At 38.5% G+C, this 19,128-nt stretch overlaps 1 protein-coding gene across 4 annotated transcripts; it reads right to left on the minus strand.

Annotated features, from left to right (window-relative positions):
• Positions 1–3,204: 3,204 nt before the first annotated feature.
• Positions 3,205–18,311, minus strand: LOC121875773. Of its 4 annotated transcripts, none has more exons than XM_042380458.1 (7): positions 18,093–18,311; positions 14,041–14,438; positions 12,623–12,700; positions 9,779–10,835; positions 5,983–6,054; positions 4,226–4,398; positions 3,205–3,921 (listed from the first exon to the last, which is right to left on the minus strand). In XM_042380458.1, the coding sequence occupies exons 2-7, from the start codon at positions 14,407–14,409 to the stop codon at positions 3,466–3,468; spliced, it is 2,205 nt and encodes a 734-aa protein (XP_042236392.1). In that variant the 5' UTR covers positions 14,410–14,438; positions 18,093–18,311; the 3' UTR covers positions 3,205–3,465. The 4 variants fall into 4 exon arrangements, with proteins under 4 accessions (XP_042236392.1, XP_042236395.1, XP_042236394.1 ...); XM_042380461.1 differs by having other exon boundaries at positions 12,623–12,697; positions 14,224–14,438; positions 18,093–18,310; XM_042380460.1 differs by having other exon boundaries at positions 14,224–14,438; positions 18,093–18,310.
• Between the last annotated feature and the right edge of the window lie 817 nt (positions 18,312–19,128).

Below are 19,128 nucleotides of genomic sequence, written 5' to 3' on the forward strand. Positions count from 1 at the left end.
AAACAATTATAGGCCACTCACAAAAATCTTAATTCAAATAAATACACAGTACAGTATACTTTTATTTATCTGAATTGTAATTTTTGTATGTGTGGCCTATAAATATGTGTTCTTTTTAATTAAAATCTATGCTTTTAATCACTGTATTTAATGTTAAAACTTTATTTAACTTTTATCATTCTTTAGTGTTTTGTCTGCAGAATAGACATGATATCTGTAGAGTACAGTACTGTAGTTATAATGGTAATCCTGTAGTAGTCATTATGAGAAGAAGCCTAAATGGAAGCAGACAAACTGTGATGTTACCATCCATTTATTATATAACCCAACTGGGCCAGGATCTCCACAAGGCCAGGATCTCCACAAGGCCAGGATCTCCACAAGGCCAAGATCTCCACAAGGCAGGGGTCTCCACAAGGCCAGGATCTCCACAAGGCCAGGATCTCCACAAGGCCAGGATCTCCACAAGGCAGGGGTCTCCACAAGGCCAGGATCTCCACAAGGCCAGGATCTCCACAAGGCCAGGATCTCCATGAGGCCTGGTTCTCTTTAAGGCCCAGTTCAATTGTGTTCTATACAAATGTAACATGCCTTTTGTCGAGACAAAAATGGTTCTGGAAAATATTTATCAATACCAGAAAATGAAGTGCCATAATAAACAACTCCTTAAAAGGTCAGTTCTGTACATGTATAACATGATTACATTAATGATTTGAATGAGACAGCACTATTGCTTACTTACTAGTGATATATGGGTGCTTCATAAGGCATGAATAATAGCACTAATAATGATACTACACACATGGTAAATGTGCTAAAATATTATTCAATTAAAATTAGTACTTTTTAGTCATAGCGAACATAATAAAAACAAATTACATACCATATTCAATAGTGCATAGGTCGGATCTTGTATAAAAATTACCACTATGTGCCGTTGCTCCAAACACAATCTTGCTCCTATATGGTAGCAAGGGAATTCCTCCTTGAATGAGTTGTGTTGGTTGCTGTAAATGAAGTGGTGGATTGGGCAGAAGCCTTATCTTGCTTATAAAGGTATTCTTGAAAATAGTAATAATGGTTGATTTAGCCAAACCCAGGCTATGACCAACATCAGCCTTGTGCTCACCTGTCTCCTCATGGGCTTGTTTTTACATACTTACATATTATTATTATTAATATATTAGGAACCAATTAGACATATGGAGAACAAGTTATTGCTAATACTGTACTGTAATTATTCCTGAATATGATGAAATTGGAGATTTATTTCTTCCATATTATCCTGTAAGTGGGTTCTCTGTTTTGTGGTTACAGTTGTGTACTTGTAGGAAACAGAGAAGTGTGATTGTGTATTTTCTATAAGGTTTCAGGGAGATGGTTATATAGCTTTTAGTGGTTGTTATCTGTATAATATCCACAGTATTAGTGTCACATACAGTACTTATGTACATTTGTTTGGGGAAATAAATATGGATTTGTGCTGGAGTGTATCAGAAGAGAAAACTGGAGGTTTTATTTTTATTTAATTTTTTTTTTTTATGTGCTAGATTAATGAATTGTTGCAAAGAAAATAAGTTGAAATTTCCAGTGTTTCATTACATACCCATATCATATTAAAACTTTAATGCAAAACTATGTTGAAAAGCAAGTTCTTCATTTGTTAATGGCTTAAAGGTTCTTTTCATCTATTAGGTTGATTTTCTATCAATATTCAAAATATCATTTTATTGTAAAAATAACAAAAAACTAAAAATAGGTTGAAAAAGTAGATAAGTTTATTACATAAGTAAAATAAACCATTTATTAAAAATAAAACAATTTAATTACTCTATCACCAGAGATTTTGGACAATACTGTACTCAATACTGATACTATTAATTCCACCATTATTTTACTTTACAGTACTCTGTACTGTATTGCTAAATTTTGCATTATACCTATATACCGGGTATCTAATATTTAAAAAAAAATAATTTTATCCATAGTGTAAACAAAATGTATCCAGCCGAGTACTGTACTGAACAGTGAAACCTCCATAGTCCGTCGGAAGGGGGGTTTCACATCTAACGGTCCCTCGATATAATGGACTTTCCTCCCTATATCATCCATTAAATACAGGTAGTCCCCTGGTTACAAGCAGGTTCTGTTCCTGAGGGTGTTCTTAAGTCGGATTTGTACATAAGTCGGAACACATGTTATGTGCATACCGTACTTACAGAACAATATTTAAAATCCCACTATATCATAGCTTAAGGTCATATATACATCTGAAATCACTTAATTTAAAAGAAAAGAAGAAATAGAATAACAAAATACAATAAATGAAAGTAAAAAATAAGTCATCGGCTCAATAAAATACAGTACTATAAATTTCAAGTTTAACCCCGTTCGTATTGACGGGCGTTCGTATTTCAGATGTTCCTAAGTCGGGGACCTACAGGAAAGGCTTCACTGTACACTAATGTCAAAAATTTATCAAAGTGTGTTGTAATGTATTATGACATTCCTTACATAGCAATGGACATACAGCATATGTTTAGATAGTGAATATAATATTTTAGTGTGCTACTGGTACTCATTTTCTTCTAACATTATACAGTAGCACAAACAATGCCTCGTTGGTCATTTTGACATTTTTTAAATAAAATTGTGCAATTTTGAACTTTTCATCAACAATTTACAGCCATTTTCCACACTTGTGTAGTTTGGCCACGATTACCTAATGGCTGCTCTCCATGTTGCACAGTCTCTTTGGAGTCTCTTTTTCAGGCTCTTAACTCGATATTATTTCTTACAACCTCTCCCATGTCGTTCTAGGCCTATTTATCTTGAGTCAAAATTGCAATATAAGTAATAATGAAATTAATATACTGTAATGTATTATAGATCAGTGTAATGGTGCTTCTGTGTTTAAGTGCAATAGCTTTGTAATCTGTAGTATATATTTAGAGCAGTGCATCTGCATTGAATTACCTTTGTGAGAAATACAAGATATAAGACATATACAGTATAACACTTTGGATGTTGATACATAGTCTTATTTGTAAATTTTATCAAATTTCCTTAGTACACTTCTGTACTGTATTAAATTTAATATCATTATCAGGGAAAATTGTACTTAAATTTTCGATTGTACAACCAATTTTATAATGGGAATTATCAATAAATTTGTAGATACCAGTAATTATTATTATTATTTTTTTTATTGAAACTTTATTTCACCAGAAAAATACAGATACAGAGTGGAAAATAATAACAATATTGACATGGCTGAGCCAATTGAGAGCCTGAGCTCTCTTATTATGTATTACCATAAAAATGCATATCAATCTCTGAGAAGGATACGATTCATTAAGCTTTGAAGCACATCAATTCTAATTTCTAAACGAAAGAAGAAAATGTTATGGTGCTTTAGAAGGAATTGGGGTATATTTTTGCCTTGAAGGTAAAAAGCCCCTTCATTCAGATCTGCTGGCTCTCACCATCAGAATGTGATGTATAGGCATCAGCAGACAGCTCATAACTGTCAACACAAGATGTGTGGAAATCAGATAATGTGTGGCCATTGGGTGGTGGTGTGGGGATGTTAGGTTCATAATCATTACTACCATGTGTATTTGGATCATTAAAAAGAGGATTAGTTTCAGCCAAAGTGTCTTCATCATCAGGCACTTTATCAGTAGTAGTAGGTGGTCTGTAGTCAGTGGCAGGGAGCAGATGGAAGTTGATTGGTGGAATGGATGCATCACTGGGCAGTTCTTGCCTATTATGGAACTGAGACTCACTGAGAGGGACATATATCTCAGCAGAAATGGTATTTATGTCTAGTTGTTCAGTTCTGCTAAGTGTATCAGCAGTGACAATGTTCCTCTGGAAAGTACAGCTGGGGACAGGTTGAGGCAGCTCGTACTTTGCACTCTGGTGGTGGGTGGAAATTTATGTTTAGTACTAATGAATAACAAAATAATAAATTTCGACTTTTGAAAGGCTCTTGCATTATAAATATTCTTATCTACATGAATTATTGTAATTTTAGGGCAAATTATTAATTACAGTTCTGAAAATCATGACTTTTCAAAAAAAAATTTGCATTAATCATGTTATCAAAGTTGATAATTTTGTCACTTCTGTAAATTCTTAACTTATTTACAACTGCTCTTGTCATGATTCAGACAATGATTTAGGGATACAGGATGCATATCAACTGATCAAAAAGGCTCACCCGATTACGTTTACGGAGTTTACAAATGCAGCATACGGTTAAAATACTAATTCCAGCAACAATAATAAGAATTATTACTGGATACAAAAGCATTCCTCCTATGTCTTGATGAGGAACAGATGAGTTGAGTGAGTCAGTTTCATTATGGTTTCCAAGGCTCTCAGGTGAGTCAACTGTTGAAGGGAAAGTTACAGTATGAGAATAAATTATTTCATCTTCATGGGAGAATTACATTTTTTGGGTCCAAATAAGTTTATCCCAAACAATAATGGTGGTAAAATAGAAAATGAATAAACTGTACAAGATTATGACAACATTATAACATCACAACCTAACCCAGTACAGTACTGTACAATGCTTTTGGAACACAGTGCAATACAGGAATGCCTCGCCTTTCACAACCCCACTTATCCTCAATTGACATCTTAACACTGCTATTCATTATTCATAAAACATATCCCGCTTATTCACAAAAAAATTATGATACCCTACAGTAATATTTCAAACATTGCAGGCTAGTTGCAGCTCTCATATTTTGCTCTAAGTCACTATTCACACGAGAGATTTTTCCTGCACTGTTTAGAAATTAATGAATTTCAATGGGACTGTTCACACACAATATGCACAGGAGATGCTCAACCCATGCCTGTACCTGTACTTCCTAAATACGGCATCAAAAAACATGTTGAACGCTCTAGAATTCTCCATATGGCAATGGTAAATGTTAGTTTAAATGTTTACACTCATTTACAAATGTTGTGCACATACCTACACACACTCATTCACTCACACATGCATGCACACTCACTCACACACACTGTATTCTTTCGGATTATTTTTAAGGTATTGTAGTTATTTTATTGCATTACAGTAGACAATAACTTTACCGTTGATCGTTTATCCGAGCCAGGGTTTTACCATGCTTTATTAATTAAAGCCAATGCATTACTACTTTTTAACTGCATCAAATACCCCTTAACTGCATTTGGAAGATAATTAATTTTCAAATTTCCTGCTGCCATGTGTGCGGGAATTGGTGGGTGAGGGGTGTAAGCAATACTACAAGGCTACCACACTCATTCTCACTGTCCATTGTTGTTTGCAGATCTAAGCTGACAATTTTTTAACTTGTGGCTTCTTCGACCTTATACTGTGACTTCTAGTGAGGCAGGCATCTGCCACCTCCAGATATGGTCACTTGACAGAGTAATGACTTCAGGTGTTTATAGAATTCTACTTCAGGTCTTCACTTCTTGGAGAAAGACACTTGAACTTCTTACATTTTAGTAGTGAATTTACTGTGTTGAGCCCAAGTCTCACTTGCTTACACCAGAGTGAATTGCCCTACACCCAGTACACACCAAATCACTACCGTACAATACATTTATCATCATCGGAAATCCTACTGATCACAGACCTGGGTATTGATTCTTAAAAGATTTGGAAGCTAAATTCTTTTTGCTAATTGGGCACAAGAACACACATATAGGTAAGGCAGAATTTCAGACAACTTGTGGCATTTGTCTGTGCCATAGCTCAAGGGAGCCATTAAAATGCTTTCTCACATCTTTAGTCTTGAGGAAGATTTAACACATGAGAGAATCAAATCCCTGACTTCCAGTACAGTACACCTGTATTTGGTTGTTTCAACTTCCCTCCACTGGCCTATCACTTTCAGGAACTCAACATCCAAAAGAGTACAGTATGTTGTACAAAACTGAAAAATGTGTACGTACATCTTAAAACAAGTACTATACCTTTTGTGAAGCTTGAGTCACTTGCCGAGGTTGAAGAGGAGTATGAGGGTGCTGGGAAGTCTATTGTTGAGGCTGCACATACATCAAAAGTTATAAGAATAAACTTTGATGTTTATAATATACAAAATGACATGTTCCTCAGTATCACAGCACAAAATTGTCAACATTAATTCTATAGAAATATAATTAAGGGAATCAGTTGAGCAAATGGCGTAATAAAATCTGAACTATTGTATAGTACTGTAGTTTAAAATTAACATAAGAGCTACACCCTGTAAATGTTTAATTGAAGCCAGTCTAGTAAATAGACATGATGGGTAGAACATTAAACAAATAGATTGATACAGGTACTTCAGGGGATAATGTGGCTTACAGTTAGCCCCCAACACTAGACAACTTGTATGCCAACAGGTAAATTAGACTAAATCTTCGTGGAACACTGCATTATTAGAATTGTTAACTAATGTAGAATATAAAAACTGTATGAGCATATTGCACTGCTCAGTAACTCTCCTCCTTTATCCTCATAACCAAATTTTTTTTTCATTCTTCTTCATCCCTTTTCCTTCCTCTCATCCATTAGCTATATAGTACAGTCAACCCTCGCTTTACGCGGTCCCACATTCTGCGTTTCCACGTTAACGCGGTGCCCTGCCAGAACCTAACGTGCTCACATTACGCGGTGCGTGAACCCCATTACGCGGAGAGTGTCCGGCGCGACGCTATTTTTAGATTCGCCCCACCTGCCTGTCTGCCTGTGCTCTTGCCTCTCCCTCCTCCTCCCTCCGCCTGGGCAAGCCGCGCTGTAAGGTTGCGCAGTGTGTGTCTTTGTTGCGTTATCACTGACGTCATATGACGTATCGGACTGTGATTGGCCATGCATCCCTACCCCCCTCTGCTGCTAGCTGTAATTGGCTTAAAGTATTATGACGTGTCCACCCAGGGGAGGTAGGGAGGGAGGAAAGACGATGCTTGACCTAGCCGCGCCAGTTTCATCCCTCCACGCCAGACCGTGTAAACGTGTATCCATTGTTCTGTAAAATGGCTTCCGCCGGACCACCACCCCCAGAGAGAAACCTTTCCTTACCTGGACCCAGCGGCACTAAGCCAAAGAAGACACGACGTTCCTTAAGCTACGAGGTGAAGTATACCATCATCCAAGAGTTGGAGAAAGGAACAAGGCAGGTTGATTTGGCGCACCAGCATGGTGTGAATGAATCTACGATTCGAACAATAAAGAAGGATGCAGCCAAGATAAAGGAGCACATGAAGATCACAAAGTCTACAGGTGCTTCTATGATCAAGTATTTTCACAACCAGGTGCTTCTCAAGACAGAAAAATTACTTGTGAGGTACTTGGTGCGTCAGGCGCGACGGAACATGGCGGTCGACACGCGCTCTGTTAAGGAGTACGCACATGAACTGTACATTGCAGTGGCACGAAAGATGGGAATTACAGAGCCCAAACCCTTTAATGCTTCCTCTGGGTGGTTACAGAGGTTTAAGATCCGGAACAAGATCACCAATATAAACATTGGTGGTGAAGAAGCGAGTGCTGACCGTGCTGCGGCTAGGGAATTTCCTCCGTTTTTACGTGAGATTATGGAGGAAGGACAGTACAGTGACGACCAGGTGTTTAACATGGACGAATCTGGTCTTTTCTGGAAAAAGCTACCTTCCAAGTCCTTCGTTGTAAAGAATGCCAGCAAGATTCGGGGCCGGAAGATGCAGAAGGAACGCATCACCGTCCTGTTTACCACCAATGCCTCCGGTACCAGTAAGCTCAAGTTATCGGTGATCCACACAGCACGCAAGCCGCACGCCTACAAAACCATGGACATGACCAAGCTAAATGTCCACTGGCTGACCGCACGTAAGGCGTGGATGTTCTCTACACTGTCCCTCTCCTGGTTTGATGACTGTTTTGTTCCCGATGTAAAGAAATTCTGTGAGCGACAGAATGTGCCATTCAAGATTTTGTTGCTGCTGGACAACGCACCAGGACACTCGCCCCTACTGTTAGATCGTCACCCCAACGTTAAAGTGGTCTTCCTTCCTCCCAACACTACGTCTATATTACAGCCCATGGACCAAGAGTTAATCTGTAATGTAAAAGCTGCATTCTCTACGAAAAAATTCAAACTTCTGAACGACTACACCAACACCAGGGAAGAGTTGCGTAACCTGAGTGACACCACCACCGATAGCAAGAGCGAAGAAGATGAGGATCAACAGTTGGCACAGCAAAAAATACTCTTCAAACAATTCTGGAGAGTATTTAACATCAAGAAAGCTGTGGACATCTTGGTGGAGTCATGGGATCAGCTGTCTATTGCTACAATTCGTCACGCATGGAGACATGTGTTGCCTGGAATACCAGGTGAAAGGAGGAGTCAATCTGTGACTGGTGAGGTTCAGACTGTTGCAGTAGCAGTGGACCTTGCCAGAGAAGCTGCGCAGAGTGTTACAGTTCCAGGCTTCTCCGAGACCACCAACGACGACATCATGGAGGTGATAATGGAACCTGATGTGACTACCGAGGAGATGGTACATGATGATGACGACGTCAGTGAAGAGGCAGGTGGTGCGTCATCCCAAGAAGAACAACACTTATCCCATAGTAATGTTAGGGGTGCCATCGAGTGTATCGAGAAAGCCAAGCTCCTCCTTTCCGACGACCCTGACGCAAACAGGTATGAAATCTTCACTACCCAGCTGTTGCAGACTATGGAGCCCTACATCAAGGTGTATCACGACAACATCAACACCAGCCGTCAGCAAAGCATAACAGATTTCTTCGCCCGCAACCCACCACAGCCAGCCCAAGCCAGTGATAGTGACAGTGAAGATGACTTTGAGGGATTTGTCAGGGAAGCCCTGACAACTGTAAGTGACAGTGATGGTGATGCACCTAGTAATGGTGATTCACCTGAGGGCCAGTAGCCTGCCCTCTGCCTCGGAACCAGCCTCCATCCCCATATGCCGACCCATCCCTTCTACTAACGTAAGTGTTCCACCTAACTTTTAGTTTTCCTAACCTAACCTTTATTTTTCCTATGTTAACCTTTATTTTTCCTAACCTAACCTCTTCTATATTACTTGTTTTTTCATACCATCATAAAGTGAAGATAAAATTTTTACTACAACATAGTTGTGTGTCGTCAAAAAGTGGAGTTTGGGGGTCGGCCCGGACTCTATTTCAATTAATCCCATATGTTATGTTATTCACTTTACGCGTTCCTCACTTTCCGCGGGACCCTGTGGGTTAAATTAACCGCGTAAAGTGAGGGTTGACTGTAGTGTTAATACAATGAAGGTGGGTCCCAAATGTGCAGACACTACAGAGTAAAGCCAATACACAAGACTAAGCCTTCAGTACACTAGGAGGCAGTATGACTACAAATGCATTGGATTGTCTTCAATTCCCCAGCTGTGAAGTTAGGTACAGTACCTACTCACAGCGAGACAGACTGGGGGTGTCCCAGGTATACACTAGCATTCATTAAGACAGGAGGTGAGCATTGTATCCATTCAGTTGCCCCATCCCTGTTAATGCAGCATTTTTATATATTCATGAGGTCACATATACACAAAGACATACCAAACAATAAGTTTTAATAGCGACTCCTAACACTACACAACATTTTTATGAATATTTATATTCAACACTACTGCCACAATTCCTTTTTTACATGAAGATACAAGACTGTAGCTAGGCATGCTGTAATAAAAACTGAAAGCAACACACACACACACCACACACATGCTTAGCTATGGATGATAACTAAGTACTAACCTGAAAGTTGTGGAAGGCACGAGGCACACCGGGGGTCATTGCACAGGAGGTTGGTGTGTCTTCTTCCTGTGCACAGTATTGCTCCATTCCACACCCTCAATTCTCTCTCACCCTCCACTGACTCATCCTGGATGCACACGGCAATGGTGTTGTTTTCTGTTTCCAGCACCAAGTTCTGAGTCATTACATTTTCAGCCACAAGACATAATGCACCACTTTCTAAGTTAGCACCACGAACATTTTGTAAATAAAGAAAACGAAGAGATCCTAATGTTGTGTTGTCAATGATTATGGATCGGCGGCTGGCTGAAGCTATACTCACATTCCTTAATGTTAGAGACATACTAGGAGACAGGGTCAATGCACTGCCATATAGAATTGCATTTCCAATGTACTCAAGGCTTATTGCACCTCCATCAGGTATCATTGCTAACGATTTTTCCTTCAATGTAATCTGGTTTATATCTGTAGCTTTAAAGTTTCCTATTCTAGTAGAGAGAGTTTCTAGTATGAGGGACTTACTTTGGTTTACTTTAAGGGAGGATGCCTGTGGATGAGAGTATGATATGATTGCTTGAGGATCAATGTGTATGCGACTGACATTAATCAAGCTGACAGATAACCGTGGTGCTACAAGACTTCCAGTCTTAAATTCAACTTCTTCTGCTGTGTCTATGACCAATTGCACTTCTACTGGGGGTAAAGGAACATCATTCAACTCAAGATTATTATTGGGTATGGGTTGATTGTAGGTATTGTTTTTTACTAAGAACCCATTTTGAAGTAATGTAAACTTGTGCCTGATGTTAGTCAAATGTAACATAAGGTTGATGGATCGAGGCATAATGGCTTCTGGAGACACCTTGATCTCTTGTACACTTGAGATAGTCAGATGCTCCAGATGAGGTTTGATGCTTTTATGACATATTATGAGGGAAGATGCACTGCTTATTTTCAGCTCGGTTTTTCTACCAGATGAAACAAAGATGAACCTGTTGAAGCCCTGACACCATTCTTCTTCTTTGCCAAAAGACTGCGGTGTGTTTTCCACCTCTCTCTGTAAAAACAAACTCTTAAAATTCTGATGCTCCTTTTATTCATCACCTATGTTCATTCTTAGTCATTTCTGTACAAAAATATACAGGTTAGTAACAATAAGAATCAAAAAGAATATTTTGAAAATTGCATATGAATTGTGTGCAATTTTTAAAAATGGCAAAATGAATTTATTTTCAGTTCATAGTTAAGTTGTAAAATTTATGTAAATCAATATTAGAATTATGAATGAAACCAGGAAAATGGAAACGATGTCCTCATTTTGAAATATGGTTCTTACTCCTACCTATGATGGCACTTGACTTTATCTAGAGGTGACTCATTGGTTTTCGACTTACACTAAAGGTGTGGTTGGAGATCCCCCAAGTACAGTTACTGACTTACTATGGTGTTATACTCTACCTGAATGATGATGGTGTCCTAGAGCATTTAGTACCACTTAAGGCTACATAATGCTATTTTGGACTTACCAATGCCGGCAATGGACTTGCACTAGTGCTGCTGACAGACTTATGCCAGTGCTGCTGATGAACTTATGCCAGTGCTACTGATGGACTTACACCAGTCAGTGCTGCTGCTGGACTTACACCAGTGCTGCTGATAGACTTATGTCAGTGCTACTGATGGACTTACACCAGTCAGTGCTGCTGATGGACTTTCACAAGTGCTGCTGATAAACTTATGCCAGTGCTTTTGATGGACTTTCACAAGTGCTGCTGACAGACTTATGCCAGTGCTTTTGATGGACTTTCACAAGTGCTGCTGATGGACTTACACAAGTGCTGCTGACAGACTTATGCCAGTGCTGCTGATGGACTTTCACAAGTGCTGCTGACAGACTTATGCCAGTGCTTTTGATGGACTTTCACAAGTGCTGCTGATGGACTTACACAAGTGCTGCTGACAGACTTATGCCAGTGCTTCTGATGGACTTTCACAAGTGCTGCTGATGGACTTACACAAGTGCTGCTGACAGATTTATGCCAGTGCTTCTCATGGACTTTCACAAGTGCTGCTGACAGAATTATGCCAGTGCTACTGATGGACTTATACAAGTGCTGCTGATAAACTTAAATTCAACCATTAAAAAACAAAACAATATTATTGTTAAAGTCACCTCAATACCCTACGGGCTGGACACGTCCTGGTGGCTGACAGGCTGAACTCGCTTACACCAGTATCCTGTGGACTAGACTTACTCATACCAGTCAAGTGGTTGGACTCTCAAACTGGACTCATGCTAGTACCCTGGCTGGACTCATACTGGTACCATTTTTTGTCGAAGTGGTGCACTGGCTTTTTTTTTATATAAATGGGATTAGCCCACTAGGGCTCAGGTCAATGACCCACATCAGGGCCTGGAGGCAAAAATATAATAATAATAATAATTATTAATAAAAATTAATAAAAAATAAAATTAAAAATATTATAATATATAATAATAATAATAATAATATAATAAGATAATAATGATAATAATAATAATAAATCAATAAATACAAAGATAAAAAATAAGATCAATACTGTAGTGGGAAACGTTATATGTATTGTATGTTGTGTTGTCAGGGAAACAATTGAAACCTTTCAATTGTGTACAAATGAGGCAGAAAGTCAGATAAGTAACCTGGGACTTGGTCACAATTTTCGTGATGCCATATGGCAGCAGGGTCTACCATTAGACAATACATTATGCTTCCAATATCTTCCCAGGTGATAGTACTTCCCTGTTTGGTAGCTGCCTACTACCTACTACACATGGATTTGCATAAGGACCCAGCTTGGACTTACCCTTTGATTCTGTTGCCTACGTCGTCTTATGTTCCCACCGATGCATTTGCCATTGAGGATTATAGTTCCAAAGCTCTGCTGGGAGAGTGTTAAACCATTAGCTAAACAACACAGTACACTCCAAACTGACACATAATTTATTGTCCAAGTAATAATATTTTTATAACATTTACTTTACAGTATACTCTTATTCTCTTTTACTACCAAAACCATTACCGTATATCATATATTATCACAGATAGATAGTAATTACCATTGCAGTAATTATATATTTGCTGTGAAAACATGATCCTGACTGTTTCTGTCCCCTGTTTCACCTTAATACAACCCACTGTAATATATATATATATATATATATATATATATATATATATATATATATATATATATATATATATATATATATATATATATATATATATATATATATATATATATATATATATATATATACACAGTACTTATAAATACTGTGCATAAAAAATAAAATAAAATAATTAAGTAACGAAGTGATAATCGTGGTAACATTCTTATGTGTTCTTACTAATGCAGTACCATGTTATGTGTACTTTTCCAGATGATACTAAATGTTACATAATACTTCCTTGAGATAAATGTACAGTATATATCAGGTTCTGCTAACCTTAAAAAAGGTATCTTTCTTTGAAGTTTATTTTTTCAGGTGTGTGAAGCTGTACAGTACAGTACTGTATATATAATACTGTATTATAATTAATTATTATAATTACTATTATTACTACAGTATTAATATTATTTGTTTGCATACATATCCAGTTAGGACTCCTTGTGCAATGTTAATACTTTAAAATTGTACAGTACAGTACAGTACTGTACCTATATGATTTTTTTAAGTATTTTTTTTTTTAATGTATAACATGCAAATCTGGTGAGGATTTAAAGAAAAAAACAAATTTGAATTCATCCAGAAAAAGAGAAGTGAGCCATTTCCTCTGTGTCTTTAGCACTTTGCTAAATTTTCAACATCATCACCAAACTACTGAGTATCTGCACAGTACTGGTAAACTTGAAGTGTCCATTGCTAGGGGTTTATTGTGGCTAATATCAAGCATAGTAGAATGATATCTTCTGGCAAGTCATGGAAGTGCTGAAGGCATGGAGACCAAGGTCTACTTGCCATTTCCCCAATATTTCAAACACTTTACTGTACTTTTTCCTTGTTTCTCCATCGGATCTGTATTTATATTCATAACAATACAGGAGACACAAAAGTTTTAGTGACAATCCTGGAGAAAGCAAACTACAGTAGGTTGTATTATTAAACTCGTGAGCCTAAATTACACCTTTACAGTGCAGTACTATGGAATGCATAAGAAAAATACTAATAACAAAATCAAGATATTTCCTACGTAAGAATAGGTGTACAACAGTAAAATTACCAAAAGAGTACGGGTGCAGGACTGGCTGGGGAATGGAGTTTTAAAGCAACTACAGATTTCTTTGATGTTCTCTTCCATTTCCCTTTCCATCCTTGTCGTGCTGGCTTTCACATTTCTCATGATGCGTCTCAAAAAATAATCAGAATTATCTCCAGTGCTACCCTCCTGATCTCCGAGAAATACCTTCAGGTATTCTGGTGGGCCATCCTCCTGACTTCCCAGAGTGGTATTCAGGAAGTTGTTCGGATAATCTGGGAGGTCGTCTTTCATGGCATCCTCCCAAAACAATTCCAGGAACTCCTCCAGACTGGCACTAGTGGTAGTGGCGGTCACCAACACCAGCACCACAGTAGAGCACACCCTCGACATGTCTTCCTCAGCACTGTACTTCCCAGGACCTGTCATGTAACAGTTACATTTTAATATTACAGAAACTATTCTATATACTTATAACTTCAGCAAAACCTTCAGAGGAATACTACTGTACGTACATAACTGTACTTAGTGAACTTCAAAGTCATTCTCTGTCAATACAAAATGGACAAATGAAGTAAAGAAGAAGGAGAGGTAAATGGGATGATAGGTCAATAAGGTGAAAAGTGGGAAGTAACCATTAAGAATTAGAGAAGGTGCAAAGGAAGTCGTGAAAAATGGAGGTGTAAAAAAAGGAGGAAATTTTTGAAGAGATGGGTGAAGAAAAAAGGAAATGTATGCGAGTATTCAGAAACACATCCTTTCGAAAGACAATAAAAGGTGTTTGGGGAAAATTATTATGAAGTTACCAGAGGATACATAGAAATTTCCACTTTTACGGTGCCACAGTTTCTATTCATGTGATGATTTTTCCGTGTTAAAAACAAAACAAGACCTCGGCCTTATTCCTGAACCCTATTTATGATACAGTCTTCGGGGTCGAAGTTGGGTGTAATTAAAACTCCAAGTTTAGGTATTAATTCTCAGATAACTGATGGAGGCAGTATATCTACTATCCTGCACTGTGAAACCTAAGCTGAGGGGTCTTTTGGCAGTTTTAACAGATCGACTCAACACTTATTATGGAGTGGTTTTGTTGTGTCTTAAGTGTGTGGTGACAGTGTCTGTTATGTTTACCTTGACCAAAGTTAACTCTTTGTTTCAATATATGGTGTGTAGCGACATGGAACTTCACGTTATTATGTATCATCAATAATAAAGTACAGTATATTACTTCACACAAAATCCAAGTCTTTAGTAAGAGGTCACAGTCACAGCTGAAGATCAAATATAGCAACAGGTGCTTTATGTTGATATAGATATAAAGTTACTGCCAGTGGTTTCATAATGGTTGCTAGCTAAAGAAAAAAGTAACTATTATAACATAGATTTAATGTTTGTTACAGTTTAGTTCCATTTACTAATGATGTAGCTTCAAAAGTACAGTACTTGTATCTTTAAAAATGGCAAGCAATGACTTATCCTTGTTGAGGAAATAGCCTCAGCAAGAGTAATGGATCTAATAACAATCTGTACCAGCATTCCTTTTATTTCTCATCGAAAATTTGAGAAATATACACCCTTCTATCAATAAACTGGAGTATTGTCGCATCCATTATATGAAACTTAAGTTGTTTAGACAAGTGCAAAATGGAAAGAAGCTACAGTGAGTTCAGGGAAATTTTCATCACTGAGACTATACAGTGCATATACTGGGTGATAAAGCTGATGACCACCCGGTATCTTCATCTACTACGAAACAACCTTGTACTGTAAAGGATTGCCAACACGGTTTTATGCCGGGGCGCTCCTGCTTAACACAATTGCTCAAGGTATTGGATATTTGAACCCATATTTTAGAATAGGGTGGTAATATAGACAATATATACCTAGATTTTGCCAAGGCTTTCGACTGTACGAAAGGCTGAAAATCAAACTGAAAGGGTACGGAATTCGAGGAAATGTCCTAGCGTGGATAGAAGACTTTCTACATGACCGCAAGCAGTGTGTGGTGTTTAATGGCACGAAATCATCATCTGTACCTGTCACAAGCAGGGTACCGCAGGGCAGTGTATTGGGTCTGCTGTTTTTTGTTTGTTTCATAAATTACATGCCTGACTGCACACTCCTCCACACAAATGTTTGTGGATGACGCCAAGTTATTTCGGGAAATCAAGAACCAAGCGGACTGTGAAGCGTTACAGAAGGATCTCTGTGAGCTCCAAGAATGGTCGAAGAAATGGCTGCTGAGATTCAATGTGACGAAGTGTAAGAGGATGCACCTGGGGCTTACCAATGGTAAGGATGCGTATTATATGTCCCAACTGGATGAAGAAACTGCATTATTTGAGACTGAACGTGAGAAGGACCTAGGTGTGTATGTTGACAATGAGCTGAAGTTCTCGGGCCATTGCGAGAAGAAGGTAAATCAGGCAAATAAATTATTAGGTCTTATAAGAAGGTCGTTCAGATATCTCGACGGTCCGTGCCTTGTAACGATCTTCAAGAGTGAAGTGCTTCCCCGTCTGGAGTACTGGTCCCCGAGATATACTAGGAACTCAGTTGATTGGAACTGTTCAAAGGAGGGCCACCAGGCTGGTGCCTGCACTTTGGCACCTCAGCTACCCTGAGAGATTGGAGCGCCTGAACTTGCCTAGCTTATTCTACAGACGGGCAAGGGACGACCTAATTGAGGTGTACAGTGTAAGCATCTCGAGGGGAACTACTCAGTTGAGTGTCCTTACTTGGAGCTGGCGGACGCTCGTCCTCACAAGGGGTCACAGCTCAAGGCTGAAGACGCCACAGTTCCATAAAACTGTGAGGGCAAACTTTTTCTGAGTGAGAGTTGTGAACCGTAGGAACAATCTGCCAGAAAGTGTTGTGACGGCACCGAGTGTGAGCTCTTTCAACACCAGACTTGACCAACACTGGAGCAGGTTCAAGTACATTCAGGAGCTGGTGCATGCCAGCACTTGCCAACAGTGCGTAACAGAGACGTGACCGATCACCCAACGGCTAACGAGCCGATCAGTGGTGAAGAGGATATAGGTAAAAAAAAGTAAAAAGTAAGATATGCAAAATACAGTGCGAGACTCAAATTATCCTCCTAACCCCCTATCATCTAGGAACTAATACAGCATTAATTCTGGTCTGGGTTTTGGAAACACAACTTTATCTTTGGGTTTGACTTGACCCTTCTGCACTCTTAACTTTGCTTGGTTCCTGGATTTAACATACATTTTCCTTTCCTGTCCAGAATATAAGTCTGATTAATGGGCTTAGGAGTTGAAGCAATGCTGAAAGAGGAGAATTATTCATTAGTGGCTATGACAATATTTATCGATCAAATGGTTCACTTCACTGGCTATGATATTCACCATAGTGTCTCCATTCTTATATCTTAGTGAGTCAGGCTAGTGAATACCCCTCATCCCATCGTATTTACCCTTGTAATATTTGAACTTTAATGTGCTTTTGTCATTAATAAAATAACAGTTAAATCTGAAGGACACTAGACTCATCCAGGGACGGATCCACGAATGTCAAAAAGCGAGTCCAAGAAGTTGTGGGTGGTGTACCATGCTGAGCATTTTGAGGCCATGTGAATTTGATATTTTGAGGTCAATAGTAATTACTTTTTATTATACAAAAACGTCTGAGTACAATCCTGCATTAAAGAAAAAGTATTGGAATTTTCTGAAGAGAGAGGGCTCCTGACCCCCTCCTGAATCTGCCCTTGCCATCACATAAATAGAAATTGCTATACGGTATATTAAAAAAAAAAAAAATCATAAAATTTTTATGATAGAAACAAATTTCAGGATATTTGCCCCAAGATTAATTTACCACATACTGTAGATGGTTCCTTCCAAGGCATCATCTTGAACCACAGTTTGTGTAGAAAGAGTGAAGAACATGAGGTGAGGGTTAAGGATTTGTGACTAATGACAAGAAAATTTTAATTCTAAAAGGGTTTTTCTTCCTCCACCAATACTTCTCCTCCACACCGACAGGGTTCTCACTTTCTGTAGTAGGTATGTCACATGAATGTTACTCTTACTCCATATAAAGACCCTTACCTCACTAGTCTCCGGATCCTCTCAATGGCAGAGAAGGCTGGTGTATGTGTTTGGCAACAGGTCCTGGCACTGACACATAGTGTGTGGCGGCCAGGGTCACCTGCACTCTGGAGGGCGATGAGGGTGAACAAATAAGTATATCACAACAGGAGCAAGAGATAGAGAAAGTAGCGAGAAGAAGAAAGAAAACAGTGTATGAGTAAAAACAGCATAAGTGAGAGAACACCATAAGTAAGAGAGAGAGAGAAAGCATGAATAAGAAAGAAAAGCTAAGTGAGAAAGCATCTCAGCGAGAGAACCACAAAAATAAAGAGGGAGAACAGTATAAGTAAGAGAACAGGATGAGTATGAGAGACAGAATAATGAGTATAAAAAGAGAACAATAAAATAACAGCAAGAATAAGAGAGAGAGAAAACAACAAGAGCATGAGTAAGAAGAACTAGTGGAAGGCATCATATAAGGTCACGCGCACCTACCAAAGTGCAGGCCAGTGCAAAGATACTCTACTGAAGATAGGAAAGCTCCAACTAAAATATATATGAAATGTTTGTAGAGCATAGTGGCCAGATACCTCAATAATAGCGCCATCTATTGGCTGCATCCAAAAGCTATTCGTGACATCATGAGTGATGTTTTTTACGTATTCCATTTATTTTAGACATATCAATCTTCATTTACGTATGCATACATGCATACTCCATTGCCTCAAGATCTTAGATGAGTTCAGAAATTAAAAGACAAAAATCTTTTCTCTTGCACAATTATCATAAAATTACCGCAAGTGATGAAACACCTGTCATGCCGTTACATAAATTTGGGGACTAAATGACCTTGTTTTCAGTAGAGTTCTTGGCTATTAAAAGACATTCATATTGTTTAACTTTATTGAAATAAACAAACACAAAACCAAAAATTCAAGTTGTGGTTTGGTTACTCATGTATTATAATATTTAAGCTAAGGTGCTCCATTGTTTCCTTTTTTCTGTGTGATTTTATCAGTGAGTGTAGCGGCAGGTAGCCGGTAGTGTGCGTGCC

This window comes from Homarus americanus, unplaced genomic scaffold, assembly GCF_018991925.1.
Source record: "Homarus americanus isolate GMGI-L3 unplaced genomic scaffold, GMGI_Hamer_2.0 scaffold22250, whole genome shotgun sequence".
Classification (NCBI taxonomy): Eukaryota; Metazoa; Arthropoda; class Malacostraca; order Decapoda; family Nephropidae; genus Homarus; species Homarus americanus.